At 38.5% G+C, this 23,304-nt stretch overlaps 2 protein-coding genes across 4 annotated transcripts; one reads left to right on the forward strand and one right to left on the reverse strand.

Annotated features, from left to right (window-relative positions):
• Positions 1–1,589: 1,589 nt before the first annotated feature.
• On the forward strand, positions 1,590–6,820 carry gcdha (glutaryl-CoA dehydrogenase a). The gene is made up of 12 exons (XM_067584058.1): positions 1,590–1,715; positions 2,238–2,344; positions 2,601–2,633; positions 2,777–2,917; positions 3,242–3,304; positions 3,520–3,690; positions 3,799–3,928; positions 4,321–4,537; positions 4,678–4,781; positions 5,532–5,657; positions 5,750–5,910; positions 6,249–6,820. Exons 2-12 carry the CDS (start codon positions 2,245–2,247, stop codon positions 6,320–6,322), a joined length of 1,320 nt encoding a protein of 439 aa, XP_067440159.1. The 5' UTR covers positions 1,590–1,715; positions 2,238–2,244; the 3' UTR covers positions 6,323–6,820.
• Positions 6,821–6,954: 134 nt separating this feature from the next.
• syce2 (synaptonemal complex central element protein 2) lies at positions 6,955–9,812 on the reverse strand. 3 transcript variants are annotated; one of them, XM_067584059.1, is made up of 5 exons: positions 9,423–9,812; positions 8,966–9,083; positions 7,799–7,878; positions 7,556–7,670; positions 6,955–7,463 (listed from the first exon to the last, which is right to left on the reverse strand). In XM_067584059.1, the coding sequence occupies exons 2-5, from the start codon at positions 9,038–9,040 to the stop codon at positions 7,263–7,265; spliced, it is 471 nt and encodes a 156-aa protein (XP_067440160.1). In that variant the 5' UTR covers positions 9,041–9,083; positions 9,423–9,812; the 3' UTR covers positions 6,955–7,262. The 3 variants fall into 3 exon arrangements, with proteins under 3 accessions (XP_067440160.1, XP_067440162.1, XP_067440163.1); XM_067584061.1 differs by lacking the exon at positions 9,423–9,812 and adding an exon at positions 9,178–9,246; XM_067584062.1 differs by lacking the exon at positions 9,423–9,812 and having other exon boundaries at positions 7,799–7,883; positions 8,966–9,081.
• Positions 9,813–23,304: the final 13,492 nt, after the last annotated feature.

Genomic DNA, 23,304 nt, shown 5'->3' on the forward strand with positions numbered 1-23,304 from the left:
CATACAAGTGAGTAATAACAACCCAACACTCTAAAATATACATAATTATATTCTGTTAAGGGCCTTTAAGCATAATGATTTTATTTTTGATACTGCCAGGACTTTTAGCTTATTATACTTGTGTGCTTTCACTTAAATAAAATTTAGAATGCATGACTTTTACTTGTAATGTAGTTTTATAAAGTGTGATATTGCTACTTTTACTTAATTAATGCATGTGAGTGCTTCCTCCACTGCTGGAGCACAGTCACCACAACTCTGAGGAAAGACTTTTCTTTTTTCTATACAACATGAAAGACACTCCTGAAGCTCATGGATCACAGCAGCAGGGTACTCAGAGTACTTAACAGATAAGCATACTGTAAGAACAATCTAGAAACACTATTCTCATGAGTTTCATGAAAAGCTAAATAGACCTCAGCGGAGTAATGACTGGCTTACTATTTTCTGTGTTGTTCTATCCAGCTTCACCTGTAGATGCTATACAGTAACGACTCTCTGATGTACAACAACAAAACAATAAATCTATATTCCCACATAAATTTAAAAAATCGTCTTAAAGACAAACATATGAGAGACTATCGCATATCATTACACAATTCAACTGGATGGCAGGTGACTGTCACAGGCAACGTGCTCTGCCCCACCTTTGTCCAAAGAAGTGTCATGTGTAAGTGTGCTGGTAAAGCAATGAATAATTTAAAGTCATGAAATGTTACTGGTTTCTTAAGATAATCATGACACCATTTTACACATCTAAAATAACAGCCGGTCACTCAGACAAGTAAATACATATTACCAAGCTTCCAGGTAACATTTCTTTCTTTGGACATTTAATATTGATGAATGATCTGAATTGGTTTATCTTTTATCTGGTAAAAACAACAAAGACTAGTTACATTGTAAAATATCATCAGGTTATTAGGCTGATTGCTAGACTAAACAATAGAGACTAATCAGTTTTAAACATTTGGTCTCTAGTAGCTTTTGTTGGGCATTTGTCATATTTTTTATCGACTAAATGTCTTAGGGTTTCCTTGCTTTTTCTTTATTGCCTACATAACATTTCCCTCACAATACCAGCACATTAAGGGTACCCCCTTAACCCCCCTCAACCCCCCACTCCCCACACATTATGATAATATTATTGTCCTTGGCTGTCGCACAGTGTATCCCTGTTGTCAGCTGGGTCCTCTGTCAGCTGCTGTGTCACTTACAAAAGTTGCATACAGACACTCAGACAGCACACTGTACATGTCTCCTTATTTTACCAGCCAATGATGTAACGGGACGTGGGCCGACACCCTCCTCACACCCCGGACACACAGCAGCACCGGGACACCATGTTGAGTGTGGAAATGTGAAGATACTCTGACTCATAACCGACAGTAACTTAAAATATTGTGACACACAGGGCACAGAACCGGTTTGTTTAAATTCCCAACAGACAAAACTCCCTTTTTGTTTTGTTTTTTTACCGCTAAAACCTCCAGTTTAAAGTTAGTTGCATAACGTCCACGTGTTGCACAACTCTGAGCCGCGCATTGCTCCAGTCTCTTGCCTCACCTGTCATGGTGGATGAGGGCTACCAAACATGACGTTACGTATCCCTGTGACGTTTCACCGGGCGAGATATTACTTAAGCAACTTTTATCGCTCAGATCCCAGGCGAAAACTCATCGGATCAGCAGATAAACTCACCGAGAAGAGAAAAGGTACAGTACATCTGGACGTTTAGGACGAGGTTTGCTGAAAAAAAGTCACTAATCTTACATTGTTGTTCTTACATGAACAGCTTTATGTTAAGTTATTGGCATGCAGTGCTTGAAATGGCTCTGAAGAGGACATCATGGGAATTTGTTCTAAAATATGTTCAAATATTACAGATAGGATACAGTTTTTCTTTCAAAGAAAACTAAAAATATTATTCTAACCCAGTGTCACATCAATACCCAAACCCTTACACTTAGCTCTACATAGAGTGATAATAATGTAGTTTTAAGTTATTTTCATAACCACAAACTGTTTTGTTTGCAAGCCTGCTGAAAAATACTATAAGTAATTCAGGATATTGTATTGTGTATTATGTTTTGATCAACCTGTCTGACTATCACTGGTTTAGGCTTGTTGTTAAATAAGTTCTCATTAACAGTGAAATATGCTCACACTGTGTTCATAGATACTAAAAATATTAGAACTGTAATATATATTTATTCTTCTTTCCCTCTTATGTTCAGTAAACACATGGCTCTCAGAAGTTTCACTCGTCTGCTCTCCAACACCCAAAAATGTGTGGCCGTCACTGCGTCCAGAGCCCAGGGCACAGCTGCAGCAGCCCACAAAGGTAGAATTTAAATTATATTATTATTATTATTATTATTATTATTATTATTATTATTATTATTATTATTATTATTATTGAATTATCTGTATAGAAAGAAATGCCAATCTAAAGATTAGGGTGAGTGACAGTGTGGGAAAATACACAAGTCTTTGGATTTAGGAAACACCATCTGTACACAGGAGGTGAAAACAGAATTAAGTTGTTTAAATTTGTGTAAGATGATGTGTAATTCATACTTTTATTTTTTTTCCTTTAGATGCTGAAGAAGTCAAAAAACCCGCAAAAGCACGTAAGTAAAATTTCAACGAGTGCAACCTGGTCTGCCCAGGTTCCTCACATGTTCTGTTACAACATGTGACCGTGACATAACTACTGTACGTGTATGTGTGTGTATGTGTGTGCGTATATATATATATATGTTTTGACCCTCAGCCAAGGTGCTATTCAACTGGCGGGACGCTCTGGATCTGGAGGGTCAGCTGACAGAGGAGGAGATCATGATCAGAGACTCCTTCCGTGACTACTGCCAGGAAAAGCTCATGCCCCGCATCCTCATGGCCAATAGACATGAACGTGAGCAAAACACACATCATAATCAGAGCATACAGACATATTACATATGGGTCGGACTATATGGACAAACTTCTGCTAAGTTATAATAACATAAAGAAACTTTTTGTGATTTACATATAGTATAGTCCACTGTTTTTTATATGTATATTAAATCTCCTATGATCTACATTAAAGCAATCACCATAGCACAGAATTATTCATTTTCAGGTTTTTCCTCTTTACTCGCTCCATGAGTTGAAACTATTAAAAAATAGAAGAGCTGTTTATTCTTTGGTAAATATTTGACTGTCGATTTCTTTTTCCCTGACATGCACCGTGCTACAGATTTCCACCGTGAGATTGTTTCCGAGATGGGAGAGTTGGGCGTTTTAGGCCCAACTATCAAAGGTAAACAAAGACAAAATCAACATTATCATGTTTTCAAGTTACAGTTCCATCCTAATTCATGCAATGCTGTGCCTTTACATGTGTTTTCTATATGTCCTAATGTCTTTTTTTTCTGCCAGCTTCCTGAAAATACTACATGCTTTTTTGTCATGTCAGGACTTCTTACTGGTTAGGGTTACTTGCAGATATTTACACTGTTTCTGTTTACTGTGCAGGTTACGGCTGTGCAGGCACCAGTTATGTGGCTTATGGTTTAATTGCCCGAGAGGTCGAGAGAGTGGACAGCGGGTATCGGTCTGTCATGAGTGTCCAGTCTTCACTGGTCATGCACCCAATCAATGCTTATGGCACAGAGGCCCAGAAGGAGAAGTACCTGCCCAGGCTTGGTGAGGGTGACGTTTTCTGCAGCTGGACATGATATTTCAACGGCAAAGCATGATCATGATCCTTTATTCTAATCTATGTGGTGTGTGTCATTATGGTTTTCTTTGCAGCTCGTGGAGAAATCCTGGGCTGCTTTGGTCTGACAGAGCCGAACCACGGCAGTGATCCCAGCAGTATGGAGACCAAGGCCAAGTACAACCCATCCAGTGGTACCTTCTCTATCAGTGGAGCCAAGACCTGGTAAGTAGACAGACACATACATGGAGCTGTCCATTTTTCAAAAGCTGTCCATTAACGTAGAGTGAGACAAATATACAGATGTGGAAGTGCAGTCCGGGATTTTCACTGTTAGATGATGCTGCTTTAGATGATTGTTCAGTGGTGTGCCTGATTTAACTTTTCCGTATAATATTTGACTCAGGAAAACATAAAAAAGGAAAAAATAATTTTATTCTACAGCAAGAAAATACAGTACAATAAACTCTCAACTAACCATTTGACTCGTTGGTGTTTGTCTATTAGATAAGTAAAAACAGAACCCTGGAAACTTTGTCAAGATGAAATACCTGAACGCACTGTGGATTCCTCTTATCAACAGATGTTTTCATTTTACTCTCTCTTTCATCTCCTAGGATCACAAATTCCCCCGTGGCAGACATTGCAGTGGTGTGGGCCAAGTGTGAAGATGGCAGGGTGCGGGGTTTCATCTTGGAGCGTGGAATGAAGGGTTTCGCCACCCCCAAGATAGAGGGCAAGTTTTCCCTGAGGGCATCCGCCACTGGCATGATCCTGATGGATGAAGTGGAAGTTCCCCAGGAGAACCTGCTGCCCAACGTCTCTGGCCTGGCTGTAAGTAGCTGCTCTCCCAGATCAACTTCACCTCCATCAAAGCCAAACGGAGTCTATATTTATTTTATTCATTAAAAGAACCCATATATTACTGTGTTTTAATTTATTGTATTTCTTTTGTCGTCAACTTTTGTGACCAGGGTCCCTTTGGCTGTCTTAACAACGCCCGTTACGGCATCGCCTGGGGAGCTCTGGGAGCTGCTGAATTCTGCTTCCATGCAGCCAGACAGTATACCCTGGACAGGTACATGATATTCTTTTTGTCCATAGTATGTGTTCACTAAAGTTAAAATCACAGGACTCACCCAGGGTATTTACGGGTCCTGCAAAGTCTTAGAAGGTATTAAAAAGTCTTAAATTTCATTAACAAAGGTCTTGACTATTTGTTTTTCTTGCCATAGACAATAGCATTAGTTAGTTATAACTTTTTTCAATGTGGTTGAGGGCTGTCAGGAGACGTTATACATCTATAAGCTACAAGTGAGAGTGGTGCAGCTGTGCATGCAGGAGGCTGTTCAATGCTTTTTTAATGCAGTTTCAGTCAGTCCCATCACACCCTTTGCCAGCACTGTTGCTAGCTACAGCAACTAGAAAGCTCATTGACTCAAAATAGGCATATTTCAATTTTAGTAAAAATGTAAATCAACACAAATTATTTTTGAACTGGTTAATGCACCAATTTTCTGCATCTTATCTGGGTCCAAGTCATATAAATTGTTAAATTAGATTATTATTGTGACATACAACTGGGAAGTACTGACTGGTGTTCTGATATTCTTAAACTGGTATGACTGTGAAAAAGGTATTAAACTGTATTCTATGTGGTATTTTAAAAGGTCTTAAAAAGTCTTAAATTGACCTTGGTGAACTCTTCAGAAACCCCTCATACCAGACAAAATCTAAATCCTGTGAAAAAAAGTGGTAACACAGCCATAGTGTACATGTAGAGAGCCTCACCTGGTTTCAGTTCTAACAGTTTCTGTCCTCCAATCAGAATCCAGTTTGGGGTGCCACTGGCCAGGAACCAGCTGATGCAGAAGAAGATGGCGGACATGCTGACAGAGATCACGATTGGGCTGCAGTCATGTCTGACCCTGGGAAGACTTATTGATGAGAAGAAGTAAATTGTCTTTTGATGTCTTTAGATTTCTCTTTGACTCCTTCTCTCTTCTGCTAAAAAGACCTTTAATGTGCCTCCTCTCATCATAATAGAGTGGCTCCAGAGATGATATCCATGCTGAAGAGGAATAGCTGTGGAAAGGCTTTGGACATTGCAAGACAGGCCAGAGACATGCTGGGAGGGAACGGCATCGCAGACGAGTACCACATCATCCGTCACGTGATGAATCTGGAGGCCGTCAATACATACGAGGGTAAGAACACATCAGTGGATACAGCTAATAGTAACATCTCTACCTATATCATTTACTAGGAGGTAGATCGGTACTAAGAGTTGACTAATTTAGTGAAGAGTTTCAAACATTAACTGCAGTAATGTACATCCACCACCAGAGGGCAGCAGTGCACAGATTATTACAGGTTGACACAATGATTAAGAGATTTCTTTAAAAACATAAGCTATCCATTAATGGTCCAAATCAAAGAAAGCATATGGTTTTAGTAAATAATAAAGAACTATTCCAATTTTTCTATTGTATTTTTTATGCAAAAAACTAAACATGCACGTTTTTTGTTCTTGTTTTTTTAACAGGAACTCATGATATTCACGCCTTGATCCTGGGCAGAGCCATCACTGGACTGCAGTCTTTCACTGTCGGGAAGTGAAGGTCTTCAGCTGTCTTCCCCTACAAAAAGGACTTGACTTGGAACGTATAGTACTTTGCTACCATCTACCCTCTGAGACACATGACCCTGTTGGGGATTATTATGTGTTGCACTTTAAGGTGCACTTAATCATCTTTGTATGAGGTGTTTTGCCTGATGGAATAAATCTAATATACCTCATCACATCTACTGTATGTGGTTTTAAACCACTGATGTTTGTCATCTCTGGTAAACATTTAAGGTCAATCTAACAAAACATTGGGTCCAACTGAGATATGATATTTGTACATTAAAATGTCAGAAATATTCTTCAGGCATTTATTAGGCATTTAGCATGTAAAAGTTGTTGCATTATGAATTATGTTTTGGTTTTGTGATAATTTAATATGTAAATAAGTAGCTTTGAATGAGTGGGAAGATATGAGTGAGTGTAGTGGAGATGCTCTATGTGCAGATCCTGTAGTGCTGAACTGTGCCCAAATAAAATTCTCAACTATTGTCCTTTTTCATTGTTATCTAGTTATGTCAGTTACTGTGAGAAATCACATACTGGTGCTGACACACCTAAGTTATGGTGAAATACAAGCACTAAAGACACAATGAGGCATAATAACTTGTAACAAATCTAACACTTAAGAGCCAAATATTTCAGTTTATTGTGTTCATTTTAGTAGTATTTACTGAAGCAACAGATACTTCAACAGAACACTGAATAAACATGGCTTCAACTTTTGTTTTTGCATTCTTTTACTGCAAACATGAGCTGTAGCCTGGACTACTGTTATGGAAACAAAGACGCAGTCAACAGTGTATTCCTGAAAAAACAGGAAGAAGAACAGGAAACAAAAGGAGTAATCTTACCCACTCTAAACATGTGGACAGACAAATTCAACTGGTCTGAACACAGAATAAAATAGCAGACAAAACATTAGCTAGTTTGTCAGGGATCTGATGTCTGACTAATGGCCAGGCCCTCTCTGAGACTCGCTAGCGCTTGATTGGCTTCCAGGAGCTCATTGTTGAGCTTAGTGCAGTTCTCCAGCACCTCCGTCAACTCCTGCAGCTTCACCTGCATCTCATTACTGTTCTCTTCATAGACTGTGTACATGTGCTCCTTCATCTGCTGGCATATCTCTTTCACCTCGGGGAGGACGAAAAAACCTTTTTGTTGCAACTTACAACACTACAAACATATAAAAAAATGAACAAGAAGGAGCTAAAACAAGAGGATACCTTCTCCACTAACTTCTCCTGAAAGCTGTCCATCACTCTCTGGTCACTGGTACGGCTGTCGTTAATCTTTTCGACCAGTTCCTGCACTCTTCTGCTGACATAATCTATGCTGGAGCTGCAACAGATACAAGTAGGTATAGTCATGTTCATCCTGGGACAAGTAGACAGTCCTGCTCGGGATTACACAGCTACTACATTAACTATGACATCAGGAAGGACGGGACTGTACAGGTGATGATATACCTGGTGTGCTGCTCCTGAATCTCAGTCATGCTCACACTTAAGGAAGTCCCTCTTGATGAATCATGGTCTGTGTCTTCTGTCTGTACTTGCCAAGCACAATGAAAGACACTGATATAAAGTTTTCCATTACCACCAGTTGCACAAAGGCAGACTGTAAACATCTATTGTACAAATATGATTTTACAAAGCCCCCAAAAGTCCCCATAAGATTGTTTTTTATCTATGACCTTGTGGGAACAAAATATACTGTTTAAGCATCACTAACAAGGCACACAATCAATTATATCAGTGCTTTATATATATGTGTTTTTTGATCAGGTCAATTTTTCCATTTACTCATCCTTTTATTCATTTACTGTTGATCAACTACAGAAGTTATTCTAGTCCAGTGGTAGGCAAATAGTGGCCTGTGGGCCAAATCTGGCCTTTCAACAAAAAAAACATTTGGCCCCCTAATGAAAGCTGAAGTTTTCCCTTTTGTAGATTACATCAGATCTTTTACGCAACTCTTCAAAAATCTAAAATATGACCTCTTGAATAAAATGAGAAAAACTCCTGCACACTGTCTCGCTTACTGCTGGAATATTTATGAATATTTATTTTTGGATATTTCGTTCTATATACCTCATGAGGCTCGGACAGACAGAAATGTCGTAACCTAATAAATATTCCAGCAGTAAGCAAGACTGAGCAGGAGGTTTTCTCATTTTTATTCAAGTTGTGCTTTTCTCCAATGAACCTGTCACATATTCAGGTGTGCAGAGACTTTCAAATTCTTAAGGAGAAATAAATATAACTTTGTAACATCTTATAAACTTACCAGATGTATAACACAGTAAATCACATAAATTGGCCTCTCTGACCAGAACAGATTTGTGTCAATAACAGAACTTTGCTTAACCATAAATGGATTGGTCCACTGTTTATTGTGTGAATAACATATTAATAACATTGCTATGCTCATGTTCATGTTTATGAGCCTTTTTTTTTTTGCACAGTGAGTATCAACATACGGTGCTGTCACTCTGTTTGTCCTCAACTAATTATAAGGATTCATGACATCTGCCCTTAAATACAACCTGTTTTATACACTGTGCCTGCACAGTTTAAAAAAAAAAAAAAAAAACATCTTTGGGACTCTAGGAAGTTTCCTTGATTACATGTTACCATTTGTGAGTCTTCATGGCCGTTCTCAGGAGAGGACTGGGAGGTTGAGGGGAGGCTTTCAAAGAACAAGTCCATTCTGGTCTGTTTGACTCTGGAGAACTGAATCTGAGGGTGACAACTGGAGAAATGTAGAAATATACAAATAATGTTACTAAAAAACGATTTAAGTGTCTTCAAACAGAAGTTACTGTTTCTAAGTATAGCTAATATACCATGAGGAAATGGCCAGGTGATAAATCCATCTTACAGCTAATTACAGACACCTTTAGCTTTAGCTAACCCTCTCGAGCTATAAAATGTTAGCCTTGGCGTTGTACTTGCAAAAAAAAAAAGTAAGCAGCATGTTCCCAAACAAGTGCTTTATGGTATCTACAGAAACATACATAATAACTTATATCATTAAGCTAGTACTGCTGGTTAAGAGCAACAATATAAGTGAATTTATCTTTATACTTACTGGCTGGGTGCTGTATCCTGCTAGCAACTCCCTTACCTAACGGTTAGCTAAGTGGTTTCCTTTTTATGTTTTTTTGTTTGTTTGTTTTTTTAATTTATTGGTGTTTCTGCAGGGTCTTTGGTCTTTCTAAATCGGTGTTAACAAAGATTAAACAGCATTTATCATGTTAGCTAGAATGCTAACACGGAAAACAAAACAAAATAATCAATTGTAACTGTTTTTTGTGTTTTATCTTGCCAGTAAAATAAAGTGTTCAATATGTATGGAAGCCCATTTCCGCCACTTTGATGAAAAAATAAAGATCCTGTAAGTCATTATAATGACTTAGTATTTCAAAATAATGACTTAGTATCTCATAATAATGACTTACTATCTTAAAATAATGACTTAGTATCTCATGATAATGACTTACTATCTCATAATAATGACTTAGTGGCATAATGCCTGTAGATGGCGTTGTTCAGTCATTTTCAAGCTAATTCATGAACTGAAAAACAGTAATAGGAGGAAGATGAAATGAGAATGAATCATAGAATGAAATGGTCTTTAATTGATTTACAGTCCTAAATTTTGATTATTTTAACTGTAGCATTTTTTTTCTTGCTCATGGTAAACTGATTTTCAGTTTTATTGCTATTCCTGCCTATTTGCTGCCTGCTCAGTATTAAGAAGTCTCAAGAAACCAATACTCTAATATGACAGGGGACATCACAGGGTATCATAATTCTGAGTTTTATTCGTTTTTACGGGAGCATTCTTCTCTTACTGACCTTGAAACCTTTCCTCTATTTGTGAAAATGCAAAAAAGGGAGATTTCACTGTTTTTCACATCTAGACTTGGGCTGTGCGATTAATCGAATTTGATTTTTGATTACGATTTTGGCGTCCAATGATTACGAAAATAAGATATTCAAGATAAAACCATTTTTGTTTATTTTTGCTCTCATTTTGCTTTGTGTTGCAAATCTAGCACACCCCTTTCCTTTACAGTGGTGCACTTTTACTCCTCTCTAAACGCCTCCGTCAGGCGGCTGGCCAACCTGCTTTCACCAGGCTAACTAACAGCTGAAATTTACTGAACCAAAATAGTCTGCATGTTGGCTCCACGGGAAGAAAACAGTGCTCGGTGCTCCGGTTGGATTCAAACGGAGAGCCAGGGCTAGCTGGGAGGCTAGCAGAGCGTGAGCCGCAGCATGACCAGAGGGAAGCACAGCCAGTTAGCCTCTGCTAGCCTCCCAGCTAGCTTCCGTTTGTGTGGAAAAAAGCAGTGAAATCTCCCTTTTTTGCATTGTCACAAATAGAATAAAGGTTTCAAGGTCAATAAGAAAAAAAATGCTCCCGTAAAAATGAATATGGGCTTCCATACTTTGGTGCATATGAGGAATAGTCCTATGCAACTTTTACGCTTAGTTTTTCATTATATGAGGTATTGAGTCATTATTATGAGATACTAAGTCATTATTTTGAGATAGTTTCTCATTATTATGAGATAGTAAGTCATTATTATGAGATACCAAGTCATTATTTTGAGATAGTAAGTCATTATTTTGAGATACTAAGTCATTATTATGAGATATTAAGTAATTATTTTGAGATACTAAGTCATTATTATGAGATACTAAGTCATTATTATGAGATAGTTTCTCATAATAATGACTTACAGGATTTTTTTTTTCATCACAGTGGCGGAAATGGGCTTCCATAAATATGTAACTGGTTAGCAGCGATGGATTAATTAAGTAGCAACACCACACCGTAAAAGTACTTCATTACAGAGTACAAGTCGTGTAAAAGTGTCAAATTTATTGAAATATCAAAAGAAAAAGTATGAATTATGCAGTCAGTCATAGCCCCATAACAGCTATTTTATGTTATTTTAAATAATTGGATTATTTCTGATGCATGAATGTAGTATTCAGATGGCATAATTTCTAAACTTGAATCTGCAAAGATGTCAGATGTAGTGGAGTTAAAAGTACTACTAGTATGCACTGAAATGAAATGTGGTGGAGTAAAAAGTACTAATATGTACTGAAATGTGGAGTAAAAAGTACTAGTATGTACCGAAAAGAAGTGGAGTAAAAAGTACTAGTATGTAATGAAAAGTAGAAGAGTAAATAGTACTAATGCTGAAATGTAGTGGAGTAAAATGTACTAATATGTACTGAAAAGTAGTGGAGTAAAAAGTACTAGTGTGTAATGAAAAGTAGTGGAGCAAATAGTACTAGTGCTGAAATGTAGTGGGGCAAAATGTACTAGTATGTACTGAAAAGTAGTGGAGTAAAAAGTACTACTAGTATGTACTGAAAAGTAGTGGAGTAAAAAGTACTAGTATGTACTGAAATGTAGGGTAAAAGTGCAAAGTTGCATAAAAATGGAAATACACAAGAAAAACCTTTACATTTTACTTCAGTAAATGTACTTATTACTTTGCACCACTGCTTGCTAATATAAAAAACTCACTATTATGTATTTGCTTTTTACAAAGACTGATGAGAAAACAAACCACAAGAAATAACCAATGAAAGACACAAAGAGACAAATCCAGCAGTGGGGACAGGAAGTAATTTCATGATATTTTTTTTGATGACCTCAAAACAACTAAGACATTCTTAGCAAAGATTTGATTTTTCTTCTTCTTTGTGTGTGTGTGTGGGGGGGGGGGGGGGGGGGGGGGGGGTATAATGTGCGTGAGAATCATAGAGGAGAAAGCACTCACTCGGATTGTTCGTTGAGGATTAAGTAATCTGTGTGGGATGGGATGGGATGGGATGAGGGACTCATTGATCGCTGCTGTGATTGGAAGTGTAATCCCATCCCTTCCTCTCTCTCTGTCTCTCTGTCACCGCCCACAGTCTGGATTATTTCAGCAGGGATGATACAGCACACAACAGAGAGGCAAGGAGACTGTCTGAAACCTTGATGAACTGATGGTAACAACAGGATAACAATGAAAGTGATGAATCGCTGTGTAGGAACATGGTGAACTGCCACTGCAAACGTCTAAACGTGTTTAATCTGGAAGCTGCAATTTGCAACTTGGAAACTTGGTCTTGACAGGTGGGTAAACTTATTCACTGGCCTATTTTTCTTGTCAGAAAAGTAGGTCCTTATACATCAAAAAATAATTGAATTAAATCAGAAGACTTAACCTTGACTCTGCCTCTCTGCATTTAGGTAGTGACACGCCAACAAATTGGGGAGAAATTAACTGTGAATGTGATGGAATAACTGTACACTGGAGGAAGCGGAGGCTCCTGCTCTGGGGAATATGGACAGCTTTAACTACACAGATGGAGGGCAGTCATTGCAGTATTTGGTTCATAATGTGGAGCCTCTGTACAAGGAGTACAAGCCTCCACCTAGAGACCTCATCCAGCTACCTAAATCTGTAATCTACCTCCTGATGGCCGCCCTGGTCGTGGTCGCTGTGGCTTACGCTATTGTAGGTCACCTCATCAAAGACCTCATGCTGGATATAACAGGTAATCATGTCTGTTAGAGGCAGCAGTTGACTCATCTTATTTGAAGATTGCTTATGTGCCAGAACTCCTTTTGACCTCTGTATAACAGTCTGTCATCTTGTGCTGAGATGGAGGTGTTAGTTTGACTGGCGTGAGAATCATTTCTACAGGTAGAGCAAATGTCTGAGACATTGATACTCACTGATTTTTGACTGAATTAAATAAATATAAGGGCTGCCTCAGTGTTATGCACTTCAACATTCAATTTTGCCATGTCAAAAATGTATAGAAATGTGACACCATGTTTTGAATTTATATGTAAATGTTATGAATGATGATGTGCGTTTTGCAGAAAAGGTTTACCTGTTGCAGCACAAAGCTATGTTGTTTTTAACAATATTTCTGTGAAAATTTGAAAATTAAATAGAAAAACTAAAAAAGTAATGGTGCTGTAGTATTTCAGTGCACTAGCTGTGAGTGAGGTTTTCCACAGCAGCCACTATATGTTTTTAAAAGTTGTTGGGAACTATTGTGCAGTAAATTTCTCAACCTTCTTTCTCTATCTGTCCACAGACTGTTTGCTGGGCCCAGTCGATGAGGACATGAAAAAAGAAGGCGAAGCGGAGGGACTCAGCCCCCTGCACATGCCACCTGCCCTTATCCACTCCCACCCGAATGCCTTCCATGTGTGGGACCAGGACGACGTCATCATCCCCATGACACCCACTGGTGAGGGCCCCGTGAGCAGCCCTCTGATGTCGGTCATCCCATACATACCTTCATTTTTTCCCGCCTCGCTCAACATCAACAGCCCGTCCTACAATCAGCCAATTCCGAAGGAGAGTGACGCGTAATAGAAATGGTTTTCACATGGTGGATCTCTGTTCATACACATCACATATTTCTACTTTTCCCTCTCTTGCTTTGGTTTTCTTCTTTATTCACTCACTTGGTTTATGAATCTTACCAGCAGCAGCTCCTTGTTTGCACCTTTGAAACACCTTTTTACCTAATTTATTTGTTAAAAGTGAAAAAAAGTTAAACTATAACTGGGAAAGATCTCATGAAAAATCAGTAATTGTAACACATTCAATAACATTGTAAGACCTGCAGAGATTTGCAGACGATGTTTGAAGACTTTATTTTCCACATCAGACTGGAAACATACAAACGCTTATCAAGGCCAGTCCGGACATTTGGATTGACTTGAGTTGGAGTAGCTGGACAGCTATGGACAGATGGGCAAGGATACCTGGTGCTGATCTCTTTACCGGATCAAGACGGAAACAAAACTCACATTGTCTCAGATAGAGACTGGGATGTGCAGTGTTTATTTTCCCAATGGATTTGTGCCAAGTTAGCATCGTAATCGCTCTCCTTATCCTGTCAGACTCAGCTGTCAACATAAAATAATCCAATTTTATTAGTATATATTAGTTTATGATTGGCCATGGTGTGTCTTTAACCTCAGTGAATGACAGATCTAGTCCAAATCTTGTCTTAATGCTTCACTGATTCACTGAGTGATTCTCAAATGTATTATAAGGTATATTTTATGAATATATAGTGTTATGAATACCTGAAGAGATTTGATGAAGAGAGCACATTACAGGACGTTTGTGTTGAATTTTTGTGTTCAATAAAGGTGAAAAATGGTGTCTACCAAGATAATGTTTGCTAACACTTGTGTCTCGGTCTTATTCGAATACTAAAAATATTTCCAGTCCTTAGGCGGATCGGCCTAACATACTTGAGTTAATTCAATTAGTGGAGGGGACCGCTTTAAGGCGACTGTGATACCTTTTATGGACAGGTAGACTATACAAAGAGTTAATTCAATAACACATGGAAGCTGCAAAAATAGAGTGATTACCTCCCCCGAAATACTTTTGGTCACTTAAAAATGACGACAATAAATCAGGAAAAAAATTATTTAAGTATTTTGGCATTTATAGTGCGATAGTAATAGTGTGCGCTAAGGATGTAACTGCACAAGGTCGGCTGCTTTCTCTATTGTTGTTTGTTGCCATCAAAAAACACATGTATTGTTACACAACTAAAAACACTGATTTCAGGGTCCATTTTAAGCAGTATATTGGCTGAAATACAGAAATCCTGGGATATTAAAAGCACATGAAGGCAGTCACATCACACACCCACACCACACACACATGTTATCCTAGGTTACTTCAGTGGACATTACATAGACTTACATTAATTTCCTGGAGATTTACCCTAATCTTAACCTTAACCTAACCTTAACCACTGACCCAAAATCAGTGTTTTACCAATTGTTGGACAAGCCGTCCCCAATTAACTAGTTTTTAGTCTGAAATTTGTCCTCGAGAATAGCCTGTTACAGACAACACACACACACACACACATTTGCACAGTGTCAGCACTGTGTATTCATGTTACATGTCACTATTTGTGTTTCTCATTTTCTCCATTTCTGCACTTAAAACTAAATCGGATATTATCCCACCATTCCTGTCTTTCTCCACACAAACATCACATACCAAGTATTAACTTGATTTTTTTTTTTTTTTTTTTTTTTAATTTTGGGAACTCTCATTGAGTTCACATTGCTCATTCCATCTGCAAAGCAGAGTGCCTGTATTCAGTGAGGGATGGAGATTAGGGAGAGAAGATTAGATGAGCAGCTTAGCCTGTAACACAGAGTCCTTTTATTACTTTTGAGCTGTGGAATTAGATAATCGGACAGCAGCAGCCCAATCTGAGTGAACAGACTTCAGAAACCTGCATTGTTATTTTGTTTGTATGAGAGGATTGATTGGATTCAGGCTCTGGTGTGCAGAGACAGCCAACAATGAATTACCTGAAGGAGTGAGGAGCAGAAAGGAGGTGTGGGTTCAGTGATGGACGGGAAAGGGAGAACTCGATGTAGCAAAGTGGGTCTGATTTAAGTGCATTGCAGTATGATTGATTTATGTGTGAGATGTGGGTCTTGCGTGACAGTTGGCTGTTTAGATTATTGGCAGCCTGGGCAGATGTCTGCATGATGTCGATGCTGGTTTTTTACATGGTGTGATTGACAAAGGGTGGTAGGGAGTCATTAAATTTATTGTATCTAATGGACATGAGCTGATGTTTGCAACACTATGAAGGGAAAATGCACAGATGTAGAATTGACTTTCATCTGTATTGCAGTTGTACAACAGAGTTTGACACTAGAAGGCAAATTTCACATTCATCTGCTGAAGAGTTTCTCTGTGCTCACCTTAAATCTTAGTTTAAGACGTGTATGTACAAGTTGATTTTATGACATCACAACTAGTTTTGAAGCCAGAGAAGTATAGACATCTGGTGTCCGGCAGTTAAACTTCTGAAATGAAAATAATATTTGTATATTCATCGAGCAGATGGAATTTAGGTAGAGTTCAATGAACATTTTCATGATCATATCAGACACAAATTACTAATCTAAGTAGAGCATTTTAAATGTCTTCAAAATATATGGAATAAACCCAGTTTTCATGGGCTTTAACATCAATAATACATTGTTGAAAAGTCTCACCCCTTCACATCTCAATGGGTTAGTCAATCGAAAGTTCCCATCTCTCCTAATTGATATCCCATTCTTGCACAGTCCTTCCCATGTCTGTGTTGGTAAAACACGTGTTTCAAATAAATAAAAATAAATAAAAAGTTAAAATTTAAATTTTACTTTATACAAATGGCTTATTGTTTGTGACTTGAAGAAAGATCAAGGGTTTTACTAATCTTATTTTCTCAGGCAGGAGATCCTGGTGCTCCTACTCCACAATGACTCTGTGGGAGATGCACTGGTGGCACAGGAGCTCTCTCAGTGGTGCAGAGAGGTTAGAGATTAACGTGGAGCCGATAAAGACTCAAAGAAGGTCGGGCTGCAAGAAGTGATACACTAAAAGGTTCCAGACCACAGTGCTTTGCCATGTTATCCCACTAAAATGGTAAAAACCAGGGGGACTTTTTGGTAATTTAAATATTTGATCAGTTTTGTCTTAACCTATCATGTTTTTTTACAGATTATTTGTAGGAACATGTTAAACTGAGTAGTTGGGTTTATTCAATTTTTTCTGGTTTATTAAATGCTCTCTTTGAGGTTATCAAAAGTCCTGCTTCCTTCCAAAAATGATGCTGAGGCATATTTTTTTGACACAGTCTGTGCTCAAATGCAGGGTTTAGAAAAGGGTCATCCTGGGGTTAAGTGTAGTGTGAAGACTGCTGCATTATGTCTATGATGGTAAATGAACAGTTGGTTTCAACATGAGTGAGGTCAAAGCAAAGCTCAGGTTGTACTTGCACGCATCCTACAGTACATAACTCCACGTGGTGCGATGGCATAATGAGCAGTATGATCTACAAATGAACACAGATGAACATAACATACAGTCTAAACTCTGCCTGTGAAATCAGCCTTTCGTTTGTGCTCACCAGAGACATTTTAGGATTAGCTGTTGTCTGCATTTTGAGGTGGAACATGTGAGTTCAGGATTACTGTGCTGCAGTTTTGGACATTTGGTGGCAGGTGGTAAAACGTAAAACATGCAGCTACAACTCTACACCTGTGACAGAGAGTGCTGAAAAACTGCTCAAAGGCCTAACATGATCACGCAAATTGCAAAATTGCACTGAATAAATGCAGCAGCTAATTTCTATTTGAATATACTGATCTGTATTGTGCGGAAGAGGACTAGGGCCACATGTGAAAAATTTATTTGAGTTCTGAGTTTAAAGTCAGAATTCTGACTTCTGACTTCTAGTATTGATATGTGAACAACCTGTGTGAATATAATCAAAAGGTCTCTGAAGTATCTGAATCACCACTGCAAACACTACAAGGAGCAAGACTGACATTATGTTGCATTCTATGTAGCAGTATCAGTGTCAGTCAACACCCTGCTGTACATTGTCTTCCTTGTGAGCTTGTTCTTCTTTGTAAATGTAGCATGTTTGCATTTGGTAAAATATTGTCCTGAGATTTCCCCCTTAACATATTTAATAAGTCTTCAGGTTTTTAACTGATGTTCCTTCAAGGTGGACAGAGATGATTTGGCATCGTTGAAATCTCAAGTGCTGATTGGCGAGTATCTCTTTAAGGATCACTACTCACATTTAGTAATGTAATTAAACTATTCCCTGCTTGCTGCCAACCAACTGGGACCCCTGGAGGTGAGAGATTACCACATACACGCATATAATTTCTGCAAATCCAAAAGTGCCTGATCATCAGTCTGTTTGACCTGACATGTGCGACCATCAGGTCAGGTGAGACTCTTGTGGTCTGCAGTGGGTTTACGTCAGTCAGGATTAAGTGATCCTTGGTTGTCCTTTACCCTCAGTTGACAGCTTAACCTCAGCTGATTGCGCACTGGCACTGACTCAGTTCTGTCAGTCCAGCTCTCAGTCTGACGATGCGTGACACCAGCAGACTGTAACTCATCCTGATTAGACTGGGACAACACACATCAACAGTCAGTAACTCTATAGCTGCCAGGCTGTGCTTAAGACATAAAAAACACAGAAAAAAAAAATATGTCTACAGTATCGCATTATATAATACAAGAAGAAATCATTATGTGTCCTGGCCTGTGGGGGGATTTATGGGTTATTTGGATAAATAATACATATTTATTTTCTCTGCACAATCTAAAAAGGTGAAAATCTCCCAAATACCTGCTTACATAAAACAGATATTAAAGGCAGTAAATTCAGCAGGTCAGCAAGAGGAGAAAGAGGGAGAAAAAATAGAAACCAGCCTGTTCAGGGTCTCTGCTTCCCTCAAAGGTTAATTGTCATTGGTTGACTGAGTTTATCCTGGTCGCAGTCACTGCCAATCTGCTGTCATCCAGCCTAATCCTTTGTTGGCAGGCCAGGTGGTTCTCTGTAATGGACAAAAGAGCAGTGACTTTGGAAGTCTTGACCTCTCCTGTCCTTCAGCAGCCATCCACATCAGCATTTAAATTCTGCATATCATGGGTTCCTAAGTTGACAAACATAAAACAACTGTTTGTCTGATACAGTGAGGGTTAGGTGATAGGATCAAAATTGGTCATAATATTTCTTGTATTTGAGATGTTTACAAATTTGAATATTGCAGATAATAGTAATAATTTCAGTGAATTCTAAAATACAGCTCTTATGCATACCATTATGCCTTTCTTAACTGTATTTCTCCCTGCATCAGTGCCTTAATGGATGAGAGAAACAAATATACAGCAGTAATTTTGCAAAAGGGCTATTGCTGCACTCGGTCTGGTAACCATTTTACTCAGCTAAGGTAAAATGCAACGATAGCTTTTCAGCTCAGTCCTCATTTGGAAATGTTTGAGTCATGCAATTTTTTTTGATGTTCTTAACTCAAGATGACTAATGCCATGCTATCTGCTCTCTGAGGCTGTACTGTTAGCCTGCTGAGATTTGCTAGCTGAGGCTTAATGTCATTTGTTTTGCAGGTATTTAGTCATAAAGTATTGGATTGTATTGGAGGAATTTTGACCTGATGATAGCGCTAGATCAAAATTTAGGGGATTACCAAAGTGATTACAATTCATCCTGAGGGGGTCACAAAAGGGAAATGTGTGTGCTAAATGTAATGCCATGCTGTTGAGACATTAAAACCATAAATGTCAACCTCATGGTGGCGCTAGACGACAAGTCAGGGGAGCAAAGTCAGTAGGGTTCATTCTCTGGGTATTATGACTGTCTGTGCACAATTTTGTAGTTACTGGATAAGTGAAACTTTGACCTGCTCAGTACTAGAAGGTTCAGGGGAATATACAAGCCTTGGGAATGTCTACAGTTTAGATTTGCATAACTGCAAGTTAATGGCATATTTAGGTTCATTAATAAACACCTGATTGACCAAACACTCAACAGAGCAGCCATTGTTTTGTCCAGTCATATTCACAATACTGGTAGACCTATAGTACTAGTACTAATTTCTAAGCCTAGACCAAGCTTACACTGTATATTCCTACCTAGTCCTTAAGTAAACAATTAGCTGGAATAAATTTCTTTGCTACGTCTTACATGTCCCCTTTGTGCTCATGGCAATATTTTTCTTTTGTAGAAATGCATACATACATTTTATGTAACATTAGGTGTCTTCTTGTTAACAAATACTTTTAAAAACAATGTTTCTCACCAAAATTCATTGTGTGTATACTTGAAACTTGACAAAATATGAATCCATTTCCTTCCTAAAACATTTGTATAGCTGATTTTAGATTTTTTAAATGGTGCAATGCTTACAAGTTTGCAGTCTTTACAGCCTTTGTTGGTGCATGGCAAGATCAGCGAAATTGTGGGAAAACAGGAAGAATAAATATGCATGCACTAACAAAACTGGGACCCACTCAAGACATGCTCCATAGCGTTCTTTGTGGTCAAAAACTTCACTGGGTAGTGGGTACGTTCAAGTTCAATGACCAAAGGATCAGGTTCAGGTAGTTGGAGGTCATAACCTTTAAGAGAAGTCATTTACATTGAAACTATTTATTAGACAGGAGGAGCCAAGCAGCTGTCTCATGATCTCATGACTAGTTTGAAATAAAGACAAGCCAACAAATGAACAGGCCACAAATGTTCATGATACACTAGACCTAATCCAAGAGCGCACATTTGTCATAGCATACTGTAGTCAAGTCGAATCAAGTCAATTTTATTTATATAGCACAAAACAACAAGATAAGTTATCTCGAGGCATTTTTCACATAGAGCAGCTCAAGACTACACTCTTTAACTTACAGAGACCCAACATTCCCCCATGAGCAAGCACTTGGCAACAGCAGCAAGGAAGAGCTCCACTTTAACGGAAAGAGCAGAACTGGGCTCTAGGTGGGCAGCCATATGCCTTGACCAGTTGGGTTGAGAGAGAAAGAGGGAGGCAGAGAGGGGAGAGAGAGACACAGAGAAGCACAATAACAACAATAATAACAATAATAGAAACATGACTAATAATAGTAATGATAGCAGCCATGGGCGTCAAGCAGGACCACAGCAGCAGGCGGTCTGAAACCATGACCCATGGAAGCCTGCGATCCACAACCAGGCGGTCCGCGATCATGATCCATAGAAGCAAAGTTAGTAACATGCATTAATGGTACATGAATGTGTACAGATGGATAGGGGGAGGAGGAGAGAGGAGCTCAGTGCATCAGTCTAGGCCTATAGCAGCATAATAAGGGGCTGGTCCAAGGCAAGACTGGCTGGCCCTAGCTATAAGCTTTATCCAAAAGGAAAGTTTTAAGCCTACTCTTAAACGTAGAGAGGGTGTCTGCCTCTTGGGCTGAAACTGGAAGATGATTCCAGAGGAGAGGAGCCTGATAGCTGAAGGCTCTGCCTCCCATTCTACTTTTGGAGATTCTAGGAACCACAAGTAATCCGGCATTCTGGAAGCACAGTTCTCTAGTGGGGTAATACGGTACTATGAACTCTTTAAGATATGAAGGTGCCTGACCATTAAGGGCTTTGCAGGTGAAGAGCAGCATTTTAAACTCTATTCTGGATTTTACAGGAAGCCAATGCAGCAAGGGTAATATGGGAGAAATATTATCTCTTTTCTTAGTTTTTGTCAGTATACATGCAGCTGCATTCTGGACCAGCTTGAGAGTCTTTAGAGACTTGTTGGGGCAGCCTGATAATAAGAAATTGCAATAATCCAGCCTAGAAGTAGCAAATGCATGAACTAGTTTTTCTGCATCTTTTTGTGACAGGATGTGCCTGATTTTGCAATATTACGTAAGTAAAATAAGGCAGTCCTTGAAATTTGTTTTATGTGGGAGTTAAAGGACATATCCTGATCAAAGATAACTCCCAGTTTCCTTACAGTGGTGCTGGAGGCTAGGGTAATGCCAGCTAGAGTAGCTATATCATTAGATAATGTGTTTCTAAGGTGTTTAGGGCCAAGCACAATAACTTCAGTGTTGTCTGAATTTAGTAGCAGAAAGTTGCAGGTCATCCAGGTCTTTATGTCCTTAAGGCATGCTTGGAGTTTAGTTAACTGATTGGTTTCATTTTGCTTCATTGATAAATATAATTGGGTATCATCTGCATAACAATGAACATTTTTGGAGTGTTTCCAAATAATATTAAAGGAATCCTAATTAAAGGTCCTAAAGGAAGCATATATAAGGTGAATAGTATTGATCTAAGCACAGAGCCTTGTGGAACTCTGTGTCTAACTTATGCGTGCATGGAGGATTCATCATTAACATGTACAAACTGAAATCCATCTGATAAAGAAGACTTAAACCAGCTTAATGAAGTTCCTTTAATGCTAATTAAATGTTCCAGTCTCTGTAATAGGATGTGATGGTCAATGGTGTCAAATGCAGCACAAGATCTAAAGAGACAAGTACAGAGAGATGTCATTTGTCTGATGCAGTTAGGAGGTCATTTGTAACTTTCACCAGTGCTGTCTTCGTGCTATGATGTGCTCTAAATCCTGACTGAAAATCAAACTGTTATCCAGAAGTGACACAACAATTGGCGACTGCTTTCGCAAGGATCTTAGAGAGAGAGGGAAGGTTAGATATAGGTCTATAATTAACTAAAACCCTTGAATCAAGAGTAGGCTTTTTGAAAAGAGGTTTAATTACAGCTACTTTAAAGAACTGTGGCACATAGCCTGTTAGATAAAGAAATTGTTGAAGTTAGTTCAGGAAGGTCAATTGGAGAAAAACAGTCTAAATATATATCAGGTTTTACAGCTGTTTCTAAGGTTCCTGTGTTTGGGGATACATTTGTGCCTGTTGAGGGCAGAAGGTGATGAATTTTGTCTTTAATAGTTAGAATTTTATCATTATGGAAGATCATGATGTTGTTACTACTGAGAGCAATAGGAATACATGGATCAATAGAGTTATGACTCTTTGTCAGCTTGGCCAAAGTGCTGAAAAGACTCTTTCAGTTTGGTGGAACGCCATATCCTTTCAAATGTTCTCAATGTTTGCTTTATTTGTGGGTTTGGGAGTTATACCATGGAACTAACCTCTTATTTTATTATCTTCTTCTTTAAAGGGGCGATGGAGTTGAGTGTTATTTGCAGTGAGCCTGATGACAAGATGATCAATTTGGGAGGGACTAAAGTAGTGAAGACATTTTTGTCTAATGGCTTGTAGTATAGTAATAGGAATTCAAAAGTTATTAAGTAATGGGGGAATTGTTGGGTTTCTGTAAATTAAAGAGTACAGTCTTGACCTGCTCTATTTGAAAAGGGCCCTGAGATAACTTATGATTTGGCACTATATAAATAAAAATTGAATTGAATTAATGGTCTGATAAAATAGGATTTTGTGGAAAAAATATTCAATTTCGATGCCATGTCAGAACAAGGTTGAGGATGTGATTAAGACAGTGAGTGGGTTTTTTTGCTCTGAGAAGCCAAGTGAGTCTAATGAGATAAATGCAGT

The sequence above is a fragment of the Thunnus thynnus genome, chromosome 3 (assembly GCF_963924715.1).
Source record: "Thunnus thynnus chromosome 3, fThuThy2.1, whole genome shotgun sequence".
NCBI lineage: Eukaryota > Metazoa > Chordata > Actinopteri > Scombriformes > Scombridae > Thunnus > Thunnus thynnus.